General features: G+C 49.6%; 1 protein-coding gene across 2 annotated transcripts in view; it reads left to right on the forward strand.

Moving 5' to 3' along the window:
* GNAO1 (G protein subunit alpha o1) overlaps positions 1-21,327 on the forward strand; it is a gene marked incomplete at both ends in the record, with an annotated part of 171,357 nt that overhangs the window by 77,033 nt on the left and 72,997 nt on the right. For both annotated transcript variants that reach the window (XM_079723481.1, XM_079723480.1), the window contains one exon: positions 10,981-11,122. In XM_079723481.1, the coding sequence (XP_079579607.1) occupies positions 10,981-11,122 (142 nt within the window). The remainder of the gene's footprint in view (positions 1-10,980; positions 11,123-21,327) is intronic.

The following is a 21,327-nucleotide window of genomic DNA, read 5'->3' on the forward strand; positions in this document are numbered from 1 at the left end:
GTTCTAAATATAGTATGAATCACTAAGGGATCTTATTTTTTAAATAACTTTTCTCATACCATACAACTTCACCCCACAATTAAACAGCTGGGTTTCAAATCGAGTCTTTCGTGCCTTCTTTTCAAATAGCCGAAAGATCCCATTTGTGCCCACGTGCTTCAGTCTAGCCCGGCCTGTGAGGCAGGAGTTGTCCAGCTTCTGGCTTGTTCTGTGCAGGTTTCGTAGCTTTCTGCCTTCACTGGGTGGAGTAGGCTCTTAGTTGAAGCTGGGAAGAGCTCCCATCCACAAGCAACCCCAACATCCACTGGTAGGGGTTTGGCTACATGACTCAAGGCGCATTCAGATGATGGGACCCCAAACAGCTGGTGACAACTCCTGGGTGACACAGAGCCACACAGTGTGATTCCATCTCTGGGGAAACAATATGGACTCCCAGGTGAAAGAACTGAAATTTACACTAACATGAGGATGGTGCTTCCCTCTAGGTGACGGGATGATGGCTGATTTTTTTTTTTCTTCTTCTTCTTTTTTCCTTAGCTGTGTGAGTTGGAATCTATGAGTGTTCCAAGAATAGTCCTTTCAGGCAGGGCTGGAGAAGTCAGGGAAAGAGGAGGGAAAGCTGCTATTTTAAAGTGATCCGTGCTTAGAGCAGAACTGTTGGAAGTCAAGATGGTTCAGAGTGGTACACAGATGAACATTTTGTTTATTTTAATAGGTGACTGTGTAATGTGTATTAAGAAAAAATATAAGTAGTGCATTAGTGCTGGGTGATCAAGTCCCCGCTGCTCTCTCTGACCTCATCCCCTCCACTCTCCTGGTTATTTACTCCATTCCAGCCCAGCTGGCTCCTCACCATCCTTCTCACACACAAGGTGCCCCAGGACCTTTGCACGAGCCGTTCTTTGTGCCTGAAATGCTCTTCCTCACATACATCCAAGATCCACTCCATCTCATCATTCAGGTCTCAGCTTCACATGTCACCTCCTTTTCAGGCTCCTAACTCTACACCCCCTTTTTGTGTTTATCACTGTATGATTATTTGCTTGTTTGTTTACTAGACTGTGCATCCCTTGAAATCAGGGCTATGTCTGTTCTGTTCCCCACTGCCTCCTGGGTACTGTATGAATGGCACTTGGCATGTAGTGGTCAGCTTTGTGGGTGAGAGGAGGAGGAAGCCACGGGTGGGGACTGGAGGCAGTAATCTTGAGGATGGCTCCAGCTCTGCCAGTCAAGGAAACAGCCTTTATGCCTAGAAAAGAGCAAAGCTTCTGGCCTCTCAAGAGGGACTTCCAGGTCTCAGTCCCTCTGCTCACTTGGGACTCTGGGAAATCAGAAACAAGGGCCCAGCATAATTACTTAGTAAGACACCTGCAGCTGGTGGTCTCTGAGCCAGTCATTCAAAACATAGGTACCCTCTGGCCCCCAGCCCCTCACTCATTTAGGTCAAGGCACTGCTGCACTGGGTGCACGGGGGACCCGTGGCCTGGGAGACAAGGCGAGTGGTCTAGCCCTGCTTTGGCACTGATTAGTCTGTGATTAGTCTGTGACTTTAATACTAGGGACTGGCAGTTATTGGGCCCAACTGTGTGCCAGGCCCTCCCCACACATTCTTTAATACTGCAGACAGCCCTGTGAGGGACAGTCATTATCCCTGTTTTCTAGAGGAGAGACCTGGGCCCAGGAAGGTTAACTTGGCCGTGGTCCACACGGTTAGTGAGTAGGAGAGTCAGGGTGTATCCAGCTCCTAATAGGTACTCAGTGTCCGTTTGTAGAATGAACTAAATGGATGAATAGCGTCCCCTGGGGGATATGGGCTGCTGCAGGTCCTGGAAATGCCCACCTGTCACCAACCGCCTGTCCCTGCTCACACAGTGCCCTCTGGACCACTGTTGACTGCCCTGCTTTGTCTTCACCCTTGGTGGCATCCAGCAAACCAGGGACCAGGCAAGACTTCATCAAGTGAGAATATGTACAAGAACAGAGTCAGCGGAGCCCCAACAGGGAGAGGAGGGGATGTTTCACCAGGGCCAGTCCCCGCCGCCACGCACACATTATCCTCGGGTGCCTCCCCTTTGCTGTGCCCGCCTCAAGCTGGTCTGCTGTTCCTGCCAGCGCCCGTAGCCTGGCTGGTGTTTGTGATGCTTCCCCCATTGAATTAACTCACTATTTGTACTTCTCCATGAGACTCAGTGGAATCCTCCCTCCGGAGGGAACATCAGACCTGCACCAGCACCAGATCCAGAGCAGCCTTCCTGACTAGGCTCTCTGGCTTCCAGTCCCACCTGCCAGCCTATGAAGTGCCTTCTGTTCATTTAGCACACATTTCCCGGCACCCTGTGTGCCAGCTGGGGGCTCTGGAAGACACGCAGAGACCATGCAGGCTCTCCGCAGTGCCGCTTCTGCCTGTGCTGTGCCCTCGCCCCGCCCCCAAGTCTGGAGTCCTGTCTTCCTCCCTGTCTCTCTGGCCTGCTCCCACTCCACTTGGAATGCTGCTTCCTGAGAGGTGGCCCCTGCTGTAGGTCCTTCTCTTGTAGCTCTTTCTGGTTGGGTTTTTCTTCTTGGGTAGCACCTACTCCACTTATAATTTAACCATTTGTAAAAGTACTTCTTTGATATCCATCTTCATATTCAAGCTCCATGAGGGCAGGGCTCGTGTCTGTCGGTTCACTCTTATATCCCCAGCACTTAACTGGCACATGGTCAGTACCTGAAAAATATATGAAGACTGAATTAGGGGCTGAATGAAGAAGCTTACAGAATACCCTCAGAGAAGCCCCCCAAGTTATTGGGAACTAGAGCTTTTAAGACAGAAGTGGAAAAAAATCTTTCTGTTTTGCAATTGTTAGATGTTTTTCTTACCTGGTATCACCCATCACCCCCCCATCTCAGGGGTGCACTAAGGTAGATGAGAGGTCTATGACACAGTGGAAGGGCCTCTGGAAATTTTGTCCCTGCTCTGCCACAAGCTAACCATGTGACTGTAGGCAAGTCTGTCCTCTCTAAGTCACAGTTACCTACCCAGGCAGGGAGCATCATGGTAGGAGCGTGACCTTTGTCATCAGATAGTATCATGGCTGATTTGGCAGATGCACGGTGTCACTAGGAATGCCCTATACCCCTTTGACCTGCCGTCCTTAGGGTGGTGGCCTTTAACCTCTCGGTCACAACATGGCTGCCATGGCTCCAGTATTTACTTCGTCATGCAAACACATGTTAAGGCAAGAAGCCAGGGAACGGCTGGCAGAGGGACAGCCAGGGACACGGGGGCAGTGGAGAAATGAGGGGACCGGAAAGCTGTTCTCAAAGGTCTGTCACTGGAACAAGAAGAGAAAGTCTTTCTCAGAGGCATTTCTAGCCAACTCCCCTTCAGTCTTACTCGCTTGAGCTGGATCACATGGTCACTCTTAGCTGCAAGGGAGACAGGGAAGGGAATGCACCATGGTGAGAAGGGAATGGCTGTTGGGCGGCAGCCAGCATGTCTGACGCACATACCCTTCATTTGGCCCTTGGCAGATGCCACTTTATACTGTTAACTCTCATGTTCTCAGCACTAGCTTTCTCACCTGGAACGAGAGCCCTGGGAAGGCAGGGACCAGGCTGAACCCAAGTGAAACACGTCAGGAAATTCCTATTGATTGACGACTTTACCCCTTGTTACTCGATTCTTCTCTCACGGCCAAAATGGTCCCCCTGTTAATAAACATCAGTCTGTCTCCCATCGAACATGATTTGTTGTCCTTTCAAATAACAAATGCGCGTTTTTTTTAATGAAACAAAACAAACATGATAAGAGAGTAAAAAAAAATCACTGAATGCTACCATCCAAAAGTGATCTTGATGATATTTTGTTAAGCATCCTCCCACGTCATCCTTTCTCTCTCCCGCCTTCTCCCTCCACACCCCCACCTCTTACCAACACCATCACACACAAATCTAGTTTTATATAAATGGCTGCATGGGGCACACGTTGTACTCTAACCGGTGTTTTCATTTTACAATCCTGTCCGGGTCCGTTGCTCCGGTAGGTTCTGTGGAGCCCCTAATTGCTGGTATGTGGCTCATTAACTCACTGGTATCTCACTGTTGCCTGTTTGATTAAAACTGTGTTCTCTGAAGCCAGGGTGGTCTTTTTCCCCCGCTAGGGAGGGCTGTGGCTCTAGGGCCAGAGCCACATTGCTGATCAGGTTTCCCCGACGACTGGAAACTGTTGTCAGTGGTCACACGAGTGAAGCCCTGAGCACTGACCCTAACCCAGGCAGCCCACATGTGATGAGAAACACATTTTATAACCTCATTAAGCGGCCCCCAAATCAGGAAATTTAGCTTTTCGACCCGCTGCTGCTCCTGTGATGTTTGTTAGGTAAATGCACGGATCCTGTGCTCCAGTCTGGGCCATGCGCCCTCTCTCCGCCCCGTCTTCCTTCCTGTGGCTGTGAGCCCTGCTTCTCCTCCTCCGGGGGGCGGAAGGGGTCTGCCCATGGTGTCCGGCCTCCCTGCTGCTCCATGGCCCCGGGTCACTTCCTGTCCTCAAGAGGACAGACACCGGACACCCAGCACCCTGTACTTTCTCCCCTGGCTCCACTTAGCAAATGCAATAATATCAATAACAGTCATCATAACAGCTGAGCTGATTGAGTGCTTCCTGTGCCAGGCCCTCTTCTTTACATACCGTGGCCCAGTGAGCGTAGCCACTGTTAATTACTAGGCCCATCTCCATGGAAAGTTGAGGAAACTGAAGCACCAAGCAGTTAAGGAAATTGCCCAGTCACACGTCTCAAGTCTGACTCCAAAAGCACCCCCTTAATCTAAACTCTTAAAGGGATTATTGTGGAGGATGGAGAGATGGTCCTGGTGCCAGGGAAAGGGTGCTGATAAAAGGAAGCAGAGGAGGGGCATTTAATCCACCATGGAGATGGAGTGAAAAATCATGTGTTCCAGCAGCTTAGAGCCTGTGCGTTTGTGAACCTCCAGAAATGGGGGGTAAAACTGTGTGTGTGTTGGTGCGTCTGTCACAGTGTCAGAAGCATCGTGATTCAGAGAGGGAGAATGGCTGCTGGGCCGGATGATCCTCCAGGGTCCCTTCCAGCTCCTAAGCCTGTGGTTCTGTGACCATATAAGGCCACTGTGCCTGGGGAGTCTCACTGCAGCGGAGTGCAGTCCTGCACTGAGAAGGGGAAGCAGAGAGCAAAGGGAGCCCCAGCCCAGGCCCCCTGCAGGGTCTCCAAGGCATCAGAGAGAGGAGCTGGGATAGGGGAGGTGGCAGGGGTGGTGGTGGGGGGAGTGGGGTCCCTCCTTGATTGCCTCTTCCCAGAAAGCTGAGACCTGCTCCAGCGGGCTTGGCTGCTACCCTCCCTCTCCCTCCCCATTTCCACTTGGGATCTTCTCCCTCAATTGTGTTGCCAGGTTTCCAGAGTCCAGCTGGTGGCTCCTGTCCAAAATCAAACACTCAAGGCTGCAGAATCAGCCTTGCTTGCTCCCCAGTTTTCTTCTGGTTTGGTAGCTTGGAAAACCCACACCCCTCTGAGTCCCTCAGTTTGGGGTGGGCACCAACACAGCATCTAGCTTGACCCTCCTTTGCTACCCTGGCTCTGAAGACATAGGAAATCTGGTGAGTTCCCACCCCAACACACACACACACACACACACACACACACTCACTCTCTCTCTCTCTCTCTCATGTCTGCCTCCTTTAGTGAGCTCCTTGGAGAGGGGTGGGTCTTGTGCATCAGTGTAATCCTGGTTCATGTAGTTATGTCCCACTTCCCCTGAGTACTATTCAGAGCCTAGCCCTGTGCCAGTTGTTATGGAGAGCAGGAACTGAGATGGATGAGATGTGGTGCCTGACCTCCAGGGACTGACAGGCTGGTGGTAAAGACAGAAAGTTAATAAATAAGTGCACTAGGAAATGGTCTCACAAGGTATGAAACATGTTTTAGTCATGACTGTATTGGTTGTAAGTGACAGAAACCCAAATCAGATTAGCTTATGCAGAAATAAGAGGGAGTTGTTTGACTCATATCACTCAGAAGTGTAGGGATAGGGTTAGCTTCAGGAATAGCTGGATCCAGTGGCTCAGATGATGTTTCTGGGACTTGATTTTGCACTCTGTCACTCAACTATGTAGATGAAGCTTGGTTTGTCTGGGGCTGCTGCAGTGTGAGATGTCAGAGATGCCACATGCAGCCTCACTCCTGCTTTCCAAATCCTGGCCAGGTCTCCTCCAGGGCTCAAACCTGGGCTGTCACAAGAAACCAGAAACCAGACTCCCCTGCGCTGCCTCTCCAACCCCTAACCAAACACCTCCTTTCCTTGCCCCGTACTCCTTGGGCTGATATTATAGGAGATGTTTTGATGCTCACTTTGTATGGGAAATCTCTGGGTTCTCTGGGAACCTAGATATAGGGATCCCAACAGAAGAAGCAGTCCTGCCTGTCAGCATCCACCTGGTGGGCACAAGCACGACCTCGAATGCCATTGTCACACTTACCAGCTGTGTGACCTCGGGTAACTGGGTTAATCTCTTTGAGCCTCAGTTTCCTCTATCTGTCAAGAGAAGATAAATTTATCTCCTAGGTTTGTTTTGAAGATTAGACGAGATAGTGCATGTAAAGCACTTAACACAAAGACTAAACCCTCAAACATGAGCGGCTGTTATGATTCTGCTTCTTTTGTACCACCAGTGAAGGAAATTCTATTTGGGGGATTTTGACTTTAGAATGAAGATATTATCACTAACAGCTACTATATATTATATACTTACTATACAATAGGCACTTTACATTTATTCCTCACAGCAGTTCCTTGAGGCTGAGGAAACCAAGGCCCGAGGGGTTAAATCCTTTGCCAGGAACACACAGCTCATCAGTGATGGAGCTGGCGACCCCGTCTTTCTGACTCCTAAGCTCTGACCACTCTCCGGAATGAGATGGGAAATAGAAAATAAAGGGGCCTTAAGTGATACTTATAAGGATATATGACTGAAATCAATGCTGGGGTGAGGGGTTAGGAAGCAGAGAAGAATGGGGCATGAAAGAAATACTGAAGGACTTAACACTAAAAAAATCCAGCCTTTTTCTCTGAATGGCAGAATTATGAACATTTATTTATTTTTGGTGTTGTTCTGTATGGTGCAACTTTTCTATGGTTGAGTACTTACTACTTTGTAGTCAGAGGGAAGGGAAGGTGTAAAATTCTACCCTGAAGCAGAAAACCCAGTTTTAAGCTAATATAAGCCAGTTTGAACAAGTTTTGCAACCAGTAATCATGATTTGAGCAATTTTTGGCCAAACTGCATCATTTTTGTAAACCCCAAATGAAGCTTCTCTATCTTGGGCCACCCCAGGCACCAGTGAGACCTTCCAGGCAGTGTTCTGCCTAGTCCAGTCTGAGGCTTGAGGGGTGGCAGAAAGGACTGTGTGCTCAGAGACCTGGGTGCTGCTCCTGCACGTGGCTCTCTCCCTGCCTGCTGACAGCCATTAGGCCAGTTACTCAGTCTCGCTCAGTCTCCTTTTCTAGAGATCGGTATAATAAAATCCTACCCTCCCTACCTTGTTAGGTGGTATAAAGAATTAATACTAACAGGTGTGAAAAATGATAGTCCCATCCCCTAGTGGAAGGAAATCCTGTAGAGGGTCTAGAGAGTATTCCCAGGAGAGTGGCAAGGCCTGCTGGTCCAGAACGAAGCATGAGAAACTCATGGCACTGGCTTCTTGGGAGAGTGTGTCATGGGGACCAGTAAATCCAGGCTGCACCTCTCAGGTCACCCAGAGGTCACCCTCTGAGGGGAGTCTGGTCTTGGAGACTTTTTTAGTGATGGTTCTAGAGTTTACAATATGTACCTTAACTTATCATGCTTTACTTTCAAGTAATATTATGCTACGTCATGTATAATACAAGAATTTTTCAACAGTATATTTCCATCTTACCCCTCCCATCCTTTGTGCTATTATATAAATTTTACTTCTATGTAATAAGTTTTCAGCCTTTTTCCTCTCTTTGCTTCAGTTTGGATGGTTTCTGTATCTGTGTCTTCAAGTTCACTAATCTTCTGTGTGTCTAAATCTGCTGTTAATCCCCTACAGTGAAATTTTTATCTCGGATATTGTATTTTCATCTTTAGATACTTCATTTTGTTCTTTTTTACCTTCCATTTCTTTACTCATTATACTCATGTTTTCCTTTAATTTCTTGAAAATATTTTAAATAGGTGTTTTTGAGGTCTTATTTGTTAATCCCATCATCTCTGTCACTTCTGGGTCTGCTTCTGTTGACTGATTTTTCTCCTGGTTATGGGTCACACTTTCCTCCTCCTTTGCATATCCAGAATGAATGAATGAATTTATTTATTTATTTATTTATTTATTTATTATTATTATTATTTTTTTGTGGTATACTGGCCTCTCACTGTTGTGGCCTCTCCCGTTGCAGAGCACAGGCTCCGGACACACAGGCCCAGCGGCCATGGCTCACGGGCCCAGCCGCTCTGCAGCATGTGGGATCTTCCCGGATCGGGGTACGAGCTCACGTCCCCTGCATCGGCAGGCAGACTCTCAACCACTGCGCCACCAGGGAAGCCCCCAGAAATTTTTTATTGGATGCTGGATATTATTAAGTGTCTGGATTTTGTTGTCCTCATTTAAAGAGTGTTAGATTTTATTGTCAGGCAGTTCAGTTACTTGTGGGTCAGTTTGCTTTTTTAAGGCCCGTTTTTCAGTTTTGTCAGGGCAGGTCTAATGTAGCCTTTACTCTAGGGCTAGTTTAGCCCTACTACCATGGCGTGAGCCTTCTGGGGTTCCTGCCAAATGCCCTAGGTGTCAGCTCTCCACTCTGGTTAGTCGGAACTTGAGCATCTCCCAGCCTTGGGCCAGCTCTGGGAGGTGTTCACCTTATAAGCTCCCTGACACTTGTTTCTTGAGCTCGTAGAGTCTCACTCTATTCAGCCAAAGACTCAAGGAGACCCCTGTTCAGATATCTGGAGCTCTCTCTCTCTCTCTGCACTTTTCTCTCTGGTACTCTGCCCCTCAATTCCCAGTCCCCACAGCTTTCCTGAACTTTTATCTTTATCCCATCAGCTCAGTAAGACCCCTGTGCTCTGCTTGGGTCCTACCTCCCTGCACTGAGGTCTGGTAGACGCCTCCAGGCAGAAAGCCAAGGCAATCATAGGACTCACCACGCTTTGCTTCCTTTCTGTTCCGGATCACGGTCCTTTGCTGCCTGTTCTCCAGTGTCTGAAACCACTTGTTTAATGTATTTTGTCCAGTTTTCTGGCTGTTTACAGTGGAAACTAACAATTCCCTTTGAGATCCCCCGTGGTTGTACACCAATGCCTCAGACTGGGTGTACACTCAAGAAACTTGTACAAAAACGGAGTTAGGGCTAATAAAAGTCAGTGAAAAGGCAATAGGGTCATTTTGATCTGCTTCTTAGAGAAACTCAGGATAAAGACTCACAACCCAGCACCAAGTCATATTTTATAACAGGAATCATTAGTGTCCATCAACTGACAAATGGATAAGTAAAACGTGGTATATCTGTACATGGAATCTAGTTTGGCAATAAAAAGAAAGGGAGTACTGATGCATGCTACAACATGGATGAACATGCCAAGTGAAAGAAACTAGTCACAAAAGATGACACCTTGTGTGATTGCCTTTATGTGAAATGTCCAGAATAGGCAAATTTATAAAAACAGAAGGCAGATCAGATGAGTGTTTGCTTACTGCTGGGGTAGGGGATGGGGAGGGACTGCTAATGGGTACAGGATTTCTTTTGGAGAGGACAGAAATGGTCTAAAATTAGCCTGTGGTGACCATTGCCCAACCTTGTGAATATACTAAGAAGTACTGAATCACACGCTTTCCATGGGTGGATTGTGTGGTCTGTGAACTATATCTCAGTAAAACTGTTTATACAAAGAAAGAAAACTTGTTAGCAGTTTTCTCCTGTACTGACGGACGTGAACAGCTGGAGAGGGGCTGTGGAGGTGGAAATGGAGGTCTGAGCTACTATACAGGTGGATGTACATGTTACAGGTAGCGTTCAGTCTTGGACTGAAAAACATGACCACAGGAGAGTTTGCACGGGGGATGACTAATGTTGGATGTTAGTCTTGAAATCCATTTGTCCTTTCTTAATTACCTCAACCATGAGAGGATTCTTGCAAAGTCTTGGCTTTACCCCCTCTCTAGTTCTCTCTCCTCCCCAGACCCTTGTCGGCAGCAGGCGTTCACTGAGCGGCCGCCATCTGCAGGGAACAGGGACCTCAAGGCATGTCTAGCCTCAGCCCTGACCCCAGAGGAACCTGAGAACAGGAGGGCAGGGAGTATCGCATGGCCTCTGAGAACTGCCGTGTCGCCTTCGTGTCCTCCATGTCATGTTCAGAGCCATCAGAATAAGGGTGACACAGTGGTCACATCCCAGCTGAGGATGGGGAGTGGGCAACTCCTTCTGTTGGCTTTTCTCTGGTCAAAAAGGAAGGTTTTAAGTGAGTGCTCTTCCCTTCATTAAAAGCAGCGTAAGTTTTCTGCGAAAGAAAACATGTATTCTTCGTTTGCAGGCTTCTCACAGGGGTCTTCAGCAGTATACTCCTAACTGGATATTTAAGTTAAAACCCTGAGCTTTGCTTAAAAATACTAATGGCGAACATTTATCGAGCGCTTAGTGTGTGTTCTAAGTGCTTTAAAGTATTGTCAACCCCTTGACTGATCTTTCTTTCACTGTACATAGGGAATGTAAAAAGGCTGCATTTCTTTTTTCCACTGTTCTGTTTTTCAGATTAATTTTCAGTAATCTAGTTTGATTTTTCCTTCAGATTTTGTGGTTTTATCACAGCAGCTCAGTAATTCAGCATCCGAGCTGGGCTCGGCCCTCAGCCAGCTAAGCCGGGAGGTTGGCTGGTGTGGGGCTTCACATGCCCAGCACGCTTGGTGCCAGGTGTGGACAGCGCACTCATCAGGCATGCTGTGTGTGGTTTTGCTCTAGGATCATCCACGAAGATGGCTTCTCTGGAGAAGACGTGAAACAGTACAAGCCCGTTGTCTACAGCAACACCATCCAGTCCCTGGCAGCCATCGTCCGGGCCATGGACACTTTGGGCATCGAATACGGTGACAAGGAGAGAAAGGTAGGCTGCTGCGCCCATGCACACGGGGAGGAGAGGGCCGTCTCTGGTACCAGCTGCGTCCTCTTTATAAGGCCAGGCTGCCGTGCAGGGACAGGACGAGACTGTGCTGTGTCACCCACCAGTGTACCAGTTGACCTGGCCAATACAGTCAAACAGGGACTCTGGTGACAAACCGCCACAGCACAATCGCCAAGGAGACAACAGCCATAGAATTCCAGGGTTTATTTTGCAGATGAGAAAGGGTTGGTGACTGCCCTAAACTGGGACTCTCACAACATTGTCCAAGTACATGCCCTTGGGCAATTAACTTGAACAGAAAAAATATTTCTTAGACAAAACAAGCCCCACCTGGCCACAGTCTTCCCTCCTTAGGAGAGCTCTCCTTACCTTGTTGGGGGGTGGGGCAGCCATTTGAATTCAGTCTCTTCCCTCCTTTGCCCCATGGGTTGTGTTTTCTGCCCCTCCGAGGTGAGTCTGAGGACCGAAGAGGCTCTCCTTCCTGTAGGAGGTCAACATCCTAGAACAGGGACAGTTTTTCAGTTGAGTTTCCAGGCATCTGATAAGTGGTGAATGGAATAAGTTGTAAAAGCCTCTTTTTTGCAAACATTTGTGTTAACTGTAAGACTGAACCTTACACAGCTATACTGGCAAAGCCAAATAAAAGGTGGGGGGGGGGAGGAAGGGAGGGAGGGAAAACAGCCTCAGATAAGTTATCTAAAAGGGACTCTTCATCTCCTGGTGGGACCCTGAATCCCAGCGATCCCCTTCCTGTGACCTGGAGCGTGAGGAGGGGAGCAGGTAGAGGCCTCCGAGCACCTGGGCCCCTCCTTGGAGCCTCTGGACGGAGAGCGTTAATCTCCGATTACTGCGTGGTTTGGTTATACATCGTGTATATATCCTGTCTTGGCTAAAAAGTCACCTCCCTCACAGAGGAAAACTATCCGCACCTTCTCTGGGTCTGATAAATCATCTGTGACAGATAGCTTTAAATGTAAAATTCAATATTTTATGCACAAAATCCTAATTCCATGCGACAGAGTCATCCCAGCTCAGGCATTGCCTCCTCCCGGAAGATGGGAACTGGGTGACTGAGAGTGTGTCCAAGACCAGCCTGGGGTGGGGAAGCCGGGCGCTGCCCCTCTGCAAGGCTGAGTCTGGAAGCTGGTTCTGCAGAGGAAGTACTTCTCCCCAGGGACCAGCTTTGGATTTGGTCATAGAGCCAGGGCCTGCAGAACCAGGGGCACTGAGTTCTTCAGTCTTGTTTCCACTAAGTATTCACTGAGAGTACAGTGTACCAGGCCTTGCTGGGGATACAGGAACGAGCACAGTAGGAGTGGAGCTGGAGAAACCAGTCAGCAAAGAGCAACTCAGATCATCAGAAGTAGCCAAGACAGGTTACAGGTAGCCAGACAAGTTACAGGGCTTCATTCATTTTTAATGATAATGGCCACAGTGGTTATACAAATAGCTCTCTTGTATTGAACACCTACTAGCTGCCAGGCACTGTGCTAAGCACCTTACAAGTATTAACTCACTTTAGTCAACTTAGGCATTAAAGCCCAGAGCAGGAAATGCCTGGTATGATCTTCAGACATGGGACAGGCCACAGGCCTTTGGTCTTTCTGTCTGCCTTTTGGCCAAAGAGAGAGCATGGAGCCTGAATCTCAGTTAACCAGACGACAGGCCTAGTGCAAAAGCTCATGTGTCCACAGCTCACACCTTACACAAACACACATGCACGCAGGCACACACAACCACAGCCTGCGAGATCTTCCAAGAGTATGTGTGTTCACCGCCACACCCACCTCCCAACCAGTCTTCTTTCCCCAAAACCTCCTGCCCTGATTATAACCCAGACAGTCAGTGTGGCTTCAGAATGCTTTTCTCCTTCAGTTTTGGAAAACGTTTGTTGTTCCCGGGGGGATTTTTTTTTTTTCCATTTTATTATCCTGAATAGAGAGATAATTGCTCGGGAATTGCCAGGAAGATGATATATCAAGGACTATACTGCGGGACCCCTTGGCTTCTGTGGCTGTTCCTCTTCTGTGGGATTCCTGGTCGAGACAGCCCTCAAGTAGGAGATCAGGAAAGGCTCCTCTGGGAAGGGAGACCAAGAGCAGAGTGGGGACTCCCTGGAGAGTCCACTGGACACAGAGAGGAGCTGGAGCCCAGTCCTCTCCCGGCAGGTGGCACCATGGCAGACGCCTGACGGGTCTGCGGGGCAGCACAGGTTTGTCAGGCACAGTCCTTCTGGCTGGCAAAGGCCTCCAGGCCCTGGGGCACCTCCTCCTGTGTTATTTCACCTTAGGCTAAAGTGAGCCAGGCAGCTGGAGAAGGTGTTTCCTGGGAGTAGGCTGCTCTGGATTTGCTGTCTGGGCAGCGGGGTGCAAGGATCCCCTACCTGCCTGTATATCAGTTGTCAGGGGCTTGAGGTGGAAGGGGGCAGCCACTTCAGACTGGGTGGCCAGGGAAGGTTCCCCTGAACCTGGAATGGATATTTGTGATGAAACTCGACTATAAGAAGGAGCCAGCCGTGGGAGGAGGAGGAGGGACAGAGGTTCTAAGTGGACACTACCAGGGCCCTGAGTGAGAAGTGAGCCTGGCAAGTTGGGAACGAGAAGCTCTGTTCAGCCTGAACTGCGCCTGGGGGCATAGGTGGGCCCTGGGGTGTTGGACTCCCTCCAGTCAGGTCTGCCTGCATCTGGCCAGTTGTTGGTGCCCAGATGCCCTGACCCCAAGGCTGGGTCTCCAAACTCTTTCCTCTCTCGGGTTCCCAGGGGCTGCCCACCTGGGGGATCTGCTGTTTGGATCTGGGAGAACCATCCCATGCAGAGCCGACCCAGATTGGTGTTTTGGTGTGTAAAGAAAAGACCTCCTTCTCTCTCTTGGCTTGCGCATGTCCGCCATCGTCCCCCCACCCATGATGGCGTATCTGGAGGAAAACAGCCCCACACCCAGCACCTGCTTGGGCCAACCAGTTTTATACTCTCCATACAGAGAAGTATCTAGAAGCTTCCTTGCCATACCTCACTAGAACAACGTCCTTGACTTCTCCTGGCAGCTGGCTTGCCCCCCTGCCCTGGCCCCCCAGTGGAGGGAGGACTGATTGGTTTCTCCTGAAGCCTCTCTGGGGTGTGGACTCACCTAAGGCCATATGACAGTGCATGAGCCCAAGCCTGAAAGAGCCTCTTTGTTGGGCAAACAGCAGGGATCTCCTTATACACCCCATGCCCCAGCCCCCCCAGACCACAGACTGCTCCCCATAGATACCACACACTCCCACACCTCCAGGCCTCGGCTCAGACCACACCCTCTGCCTCTTGTGCCTTCTCCCCTCTCTTACCCCTGGAGCTCTTCCTGCTCAGCAAGGACCAACTGAGCTCCCGTCTTTGCATGAAGGTTTCCTCCTTCCCCTGACAGCTCAGCTCAGCTCAGCGCTTTCTCTGTTGAGCATGTATGTCGTGCAGTGTGTCACTCTTTCCTTAGAGCAGTGACCCTTGCGCTTCAGGGTGATCAAAACCCATTTGAGCAGCTAATGAAAGCCATGAGCCTTCTCTCCAGAACCGTGCACTCACTCACATGTCCAGGAAATTTTTCATACGATTTCAGGGGGCTCTGGAACTCATAAAGCCCACCAGTGCAGCCTAGAATAAGAACTTCATTATGTCTACGGTCTTTCTGCTCGAGGCCTGTGTCATTCATCTTTGGGTCACCTCCCCACCCCAACAACCAGCACAGTGCTCAGCACATAGTAGGCCCACCCAAAAAAATCTCTTGAGTAGAATGACATTTCTAACTTTCTCGGTACTTAGAGAAAAAAGGAAAAGAACCTGTAATGTTATCACTACTGAACAGATGTTGACTGAGTACCTACTATGTGTTCAGTTTGTACTAAGCTCTGGAGAAAGATTCAGAGGAATGTGGGATGGGGCCTTGAAGGGGCTGGTCATCTGCTTGAGAGGACAGGGCTCATAGGCTCATTCCGTGAAGTGGTCAGGGAAAGCTTCTTAGAGGAAGTGAGGCTGGAACTGTCCTTGAAGCAGAGGTACGGCTTCACAGGCACAGATGTAGGTGAGGAAAAGGACTTGAAGCAGAGAAGAGCATGAATAAAGGGCATGGGTTGGTGGTGACCAGAGGAGATTTGACTGACGGAGGAGGCCAGTGGCCAGGACAGAGGATCAGGATGTAGGAAGGTGTGGGAAAGTTAGAAGATACAGTTAGGTCCAGATTGGGTAGGCCTTGGAAAGTATGCCAAGGGGTTTGGGTTTTATCCTGTTGGCAGTAGGCAGCCATTGATAAAGTTTGAGCTGGGGAAGGATGGGCTGAAAGCGAGTTTTAGGAGATTATCATGATGGCATATGCATGGTGGGCTAGTGGTGGGAGAGACTGAAGGTCAGGAGGCAGGTTGGGAGCTACAGTAAGGGTCTCGATGGGAGTTGGAAAGGAAGGGCAGCAAAGTGATGTGCGGTGATGAAAGAAAGGGACCTGGTAGTTACTTGGCTACTGGGGCAAAACTGTAAGGATCAGGAAACTGGGACTCTAGTGTTACCGGCCTTGATGACTGGGAACAAGGTGACACCTCTGGCAGAAAGTCAGGAGATAGGCTGGGCTGGGCCAAATATGGTCTCAACCTCATGGGCTCCAGGTGGAGTCAGCAAGTAGTAGATGGACTCAGAGAACTGCAGCTCCAAGAATTGAAGGTGATGATAATAGTTGCTTTCAATTTTTATGTTCTAGGGCTTGCATTAAACCATTTATATTAATTAAAAATTTTAATCCTAACAGCTACCTGTGCAGTGGGTGCTATTGTTATCTCCATTTTACAAGTGAAAAAAAAAATGAGGCACAGAGAGGCAAAGTGACTTACCCAAGGACATTCAGCACAAAATATATACGTATATAATACAGATTTGTAACCCCAAGGAAGCTATGATTCATATGGCTCAGGTCCGGAGCAGAGTCCCATTTAAATAGGCACAGTACAACCAGGCAAAACAAATCTTCAGAATCCCATTCTTTCTTCTGAGTTTCTCCAAAAATATGAAAAGGGACTCAAAGGGCAACTCCCACTGCTTTTCTCACAGGTCGTTTTCTGTCTTCCTCACGTCTGTCCCACCCCCACTCTCTTTAGCTGCTTTCTCTCGCAGTTCCCCAAGAGACCATCTCTATACCGCCAGCCTGCCAGGCTTTTCCCCTCCTGTCCTCTTTCTCCTTCTTGCTATTCCGCCTTTTTTCCTCCTGCTTTCTTCCTCCCTCTCCTGCTCTATGCCTAGAAGGGGCTCCCTCTCCTCCTCCCCCTCTTTCCCTTTCTCCAACTGTTCCTCAGTTTCTCTCTCTCTTCTTCTCCCTGTCTCTCTCTCCATCTCCGTCTCCCTCCTTCCTTCCCTCCCTACTCACCCCCAGTTCATTATCATGTAAATTCTCTTAACTTTTTGAGTGGAGTCCCTCCCCCTCCTCCTTCCTCCGTCTTCCATCCTCAGCCCAGGGCCTTCATCTGCATCACAAAAGCAGAGAAACTTGTGTGGCAGAACTGACCTAAACTCAGACACTGGAAGAAAGTCTGGGGGAAACTGGACAATTACAGGTGTAGGAGGTTCACTTGGACCACCGTGGGAGAGGGGGAAAGTCTGTGAACAATCCCATGTTATAAATTTTATCACACCCATGTGTATATGAAAATATACATAAAATTTATGTGCATATACATGTATACTTGCATATGTAAAGTACATTATAATGGGACAATAGCGAAGAGATAATGCTTTGAACTTGTATGAGGCTTTATTCAGTTGAAAATACTCTCATTTTCGTTTTTTTCATCGTTTGTGCATATGCCTATTTCTCCCACTAATTTATAAACTCCCTGAGGACAGAATATAGATCTTATCCATCTAGTACAATGCCTGACACAAGAAGTATTGGATACTGCATTCAAATCCCAGCTGGATCACCAGCTATATGGCCCTGCGTAAATTATTTAACTTCCTTAACCCTCAGTGTTTCTGTATGCAAAACAGGCATAATTCTAATACTGTCCCCTTTCATCTGTTGTAAGATTAAATGAGGTAATGCATGTGAAGTGCTTAGGACAGTGCCTGACACGTACAGCACTTAATGGGCGGCCCGGGGTCAGTGACCCAAGCAGGACTAAAGATCAGTGCTGTTGCTGGAATTGCTGCTCAGCCTCTAATGTTACACCAAGAGGCTTCATTAGAACACCCCCTCCTTAGAGATAATGGCACTATTTGGGGAGGCAGAATCAAATTTCATACTTAGATTCCAGAATGTCATTGGATCTCCTCTGGTAAAAGAAATCTTGACATTTAAGTCACACAGCGGAGCGCTGAACACTAACTTCTTTTTGTGTGTGTGTGTGTGTGGTACGCGGGCCTCTCCCGTTGCGGAGCACAGGCTCCGGACGCTCAGGCTCAGTGGCCATGGCTCACGGGCCCAGCCGCTCTGTGGCATATGGGATCTTCCCGGACCAGGGCACGAACCCGTGTCCCCTGCATCGGCAGGCGGACTCTCAACCACTGTGCCACCAGGGAAGCCCCTAACTTCTTTTTAATCGGGGGAATATGGTGGTGCCATCTCCACAGCGCAGTGCTGTTCACCCTGTGGTTTACACAAATTCTGAAACAGACAAAAGCAAGGATGCTCTCTGGTCTGTGTCTGCCTGAGTTCCTGGGGTCTAGAGAAACCGCAGCGGTCCTCAGTGGTGGTTGTCAGATCTGATGGGGGCTGGGGAGGTGACACATGAAGGCCCAAACCTGAGGCCAGGAAGAGGCTTCCTCTGGGCAGCAGCATGTACACTGCTGCACGCTAGGTACTGCGCCGCTCCTCAGCTGTATCGGACCAGGCCTGGCCAGGCTCTGTTCCCCTGCCTGCCCAGGTTAATAGAGTTTGAAACTCCTCCATTCAAGGCCATCTAAGTCTGCTGCTCCATTTTGCAGATGGTGGCAAAAAATAGGCCCCACCTGGGCCCAACAGGAAAGAGACTTACTCAAGGGATGACCTGGCAGGCCCAGAACTAGAACTTCAGGTTTTCTGAATCACTGTTCACTTCTCTTTCCATCTCAGCGGTCTGCCCCAAATCACTCAGCCAACTTGGGGCCTCGTTTTCTTTCATTTGGTTGGTTAGTCACTCATCCTGCAGATACTTCGTGAGCAGTCACATCCCTGGCAGACAGTGCACAGGGAGGTGGGTTTACGTGCAAAAATGAAAAGATGAGGGATCCCATCCTTTGATTTCCAAGGCCTCCCCAGCTCTGCAGGGCTCAGTGCAGCCAGGTTGGCTTGCTCCCTGTGGTCTAAGGCTGGATCGGGCCCAGGCTCTGGGTTGGGGCAGGCATCTTTATTTTAAGCCCTGCCATAAGGAGTTCCAGACCTGGCTGCTAATACCTTGGCCCAGGTTGGTGGCACAAGTGGCTCTTCCTGGCCTTACTCCAAAAGGAAGAACCGGCTCAAAGGAACAGCAGGTTTCAAGGTGGGAAAGGAAGAGGAGGGATTAAAATTTCAGGTTTTTGAGATGTCCCTCCAGTTCCTCTCCTCCTTAGAGTATTCTTGGGTTTCCTCAGCTGCAAATGGTTGCCCCCTCCTCTTAACGCTTGTCATTTTGGAGCTCCAGCCCCAGCTCTCCCCGGCCCTCTGCCTCAGGATGCCTCCCCTCTGCAGCTAGACAGTGAGTCTGGAGGGCCAGGACGGTCTTGTCCACCTGAGCATTCACCCGTCCATTTGTCCACATTGATGTTCCCGCAGTGGTGGGCAAGACCCAGTTCCTGCCCCCAGGGCGCAGGCAAGGAAGGCAGATGCTTCAGCAGATAGTGCTTTTTATTCTCGTGAAAGTGCAGTGATAATGACATACCTCACTGGGTTGTCTTGAGGATTAAAGGACTAATAGGTACAAGCTCTTAGAGCAGGGCCCAGCACACAGTAGGTACTCAGGAAAGCTTAACTGTTATTAGCATCATGTGCCTTGAAGCAGAGTGACAACTACTCTAGTTTTCAAAGGTTGATTAGGCCTTACAGATGAACAATGGTAGGAGGGAAGCAGTCCCCCCTGGCTGAGGGCAGCCTGAGCTGAGTAAAGGTGAGCGCCGGGGTCTGAGTGCTCATAGGAGGAGCCCTGCCTTTGCTTGGGTTCCATCCTGCTGTCAACTGCCCACCCTAGAGAATCCGGAAAGCCGCAGCAGGCTTGGACTTCTTGCATGATTGGCATTTAATGAAGAGGTGCTGATGAGGGGAAGATGGAGCGTTCTCCTCCACTGAGTTTTGGAGTTTACTGAGGGCTAAATAGAAAACCATTTTTCTGAATCTTGATAAAATGCTGAGCCATTCCCTGCCTTAGTAAGTCAAGTGTTGAGAACGCATGAGAGTGTTTCCTTGTTGATGGAGGGTCACACTGGGCCCTCTGTGGCCTTCAGGGGTTGTGGTCCAGGCCCAAAGATGAAGGACATTCCAGGAGGAGGCTGGGCCTAGTATGCTTCCCCAGGACATTCTGAAGAAGTTACCTTTGGGACTAAATTGTTGGAAAAACAGTTCACCTAGGAGAAAAGCCCACGTTCCTTCCTGCCTTGAGGCCTTTGATCCACAGGCACCAGGCCAAGCATGAACACGCTCCCTGGCCTTGTTCCTCGAGAAGCAGGGTATGGGCTGCCATTACAGTTACGGAAGGATTATGGAGGTATTCCCTGTGTTGGGTTTGGGGTAGTCACAGCCTTAGCTTTAAATGGTAAGCACTTTCACTTGGGCAAGTCACAAAGCTCCTCTGAGTCTCCCTGTGCAAGTTAGGATATATTGGGCTGCACGTAAAAACCACACAACCAGCAGTGTCCTTGATGGTAGGGAGGGCCATGGTTTCCTGGACAGGGACTCCTGAGAGTCGGCAGCCCGGGGCTGCTCTGCAGCTGTGCAGCATCGGGGCCTGGGTCAGCACCTCGGTGGCTCTCCGGGCGCTCATGGCTCCAGGATGGCAGGTGACCCCCTCTCACAAGGCCTCCAGAGGCAGGAGGAAGAAGCAGGGCAGCCCGACTTCTTACTTCGCATTGGCCTGGCAGCAAGGGATCTGAGGAAAGCAAAAATGTGGGGTTTCTGGCCACTCTAGTAGGACACAGAGGCAAGAGACAAGGTGCTGGGGGACAGCACCAGTCACCACCTGCCACCCTGCCTGTGGACTGTCATGGGAATTAGTAAGAATGTGAAAGCAGATGTACTGAGTCAATGGGAAGTCCAGTCCAGCGACCAGGAATGGGGGAGGTACTCTGGTGGATGGGTGCTCCTCCAGGCTGGGGCAGAGATGGGTCCTCGTTTCTTGTCCAGTTTCTGCCTTTGTTTTCCCACTGTCTTAGTCTTTTCTGGCCGATATAACAGAAATACCATAGACTGAGTGGCTTAAACAACAGAAACTTATTTTTCACAGTTCTGGACATTGGGAAGTCCAAGATCAAGGTGCCAGCAGATTAGATGTCTGGTGAGGGCCACTTGCTGGTTCATGGACAGCCGTCTTCTCACTGTGTCCTCTCACGACGGAAGGAATGGGGTTGATCTCTGGAGTCTCTTATAAAGGCACTAATCCCCTAATCCCCATCCCAATATCATGATGTTGGGGATTAGGTTTCTACATATGAAGTTTGAGAGGACACAGACGTTCAGTCTACAGCACCCACATAGGCTCAGAAGCTAGAATGTTGTCCTGAGGGGCACCGGAGACAAGAAAATGGTGGCAGGTAAATCTCCTGGCAGCACAAAGCTATGGCAGAGTCTCTGGGAAGAACGTCCGTGTGAGCCTGGGAACAGGGCTCCCCGAGAAGAGCACAGGCACACCACCACCCGCCCGCCCTGGCACCTGCAGCAGCTCCAGCCCCCCAGCTTCTCTGGGTTCGTTGGTGACTGCCGCACCTGGCCTCCGTCTAGCTCCTCCTGGCTGCCCTTCCACTGCGAGCCGAGTGGAGTGGGCGTTCGAGCCTGGGCCTCTGCCAGCCTCTGCACATTCATTGCCTGTAGAAAGAGGTGTGGAATATGTAAAAAGAAAGAAAAGGAAACCTAAAGGCTCCAACCAACAGTAAATGAAAACCACAGGCAATGATGCCTTGCACTAGTGTCCCCTCCCGCTCTCTCTCCCTCTCTCCCCACTACCCCTTCACAGTAGCTTACACACCCCTCATCTCTGTCTCTCCCTGTAAGCCCTCCATCGCCCAGCTCTAATG

Source organism: Hyperoodon ampullatus (assembly GCF_949752795.1).
Source record: "Hyperoodon ampullatus genome assembly, chromosome: 18".
Classification (NCBI taxonomy): domain Eukaryota; kingdom Metazoa; phylum Chordata; class Mammalia; order Artiodactyla; family Ziphiidae; genus Hyperoodon; species Hyperoodon ampullatus.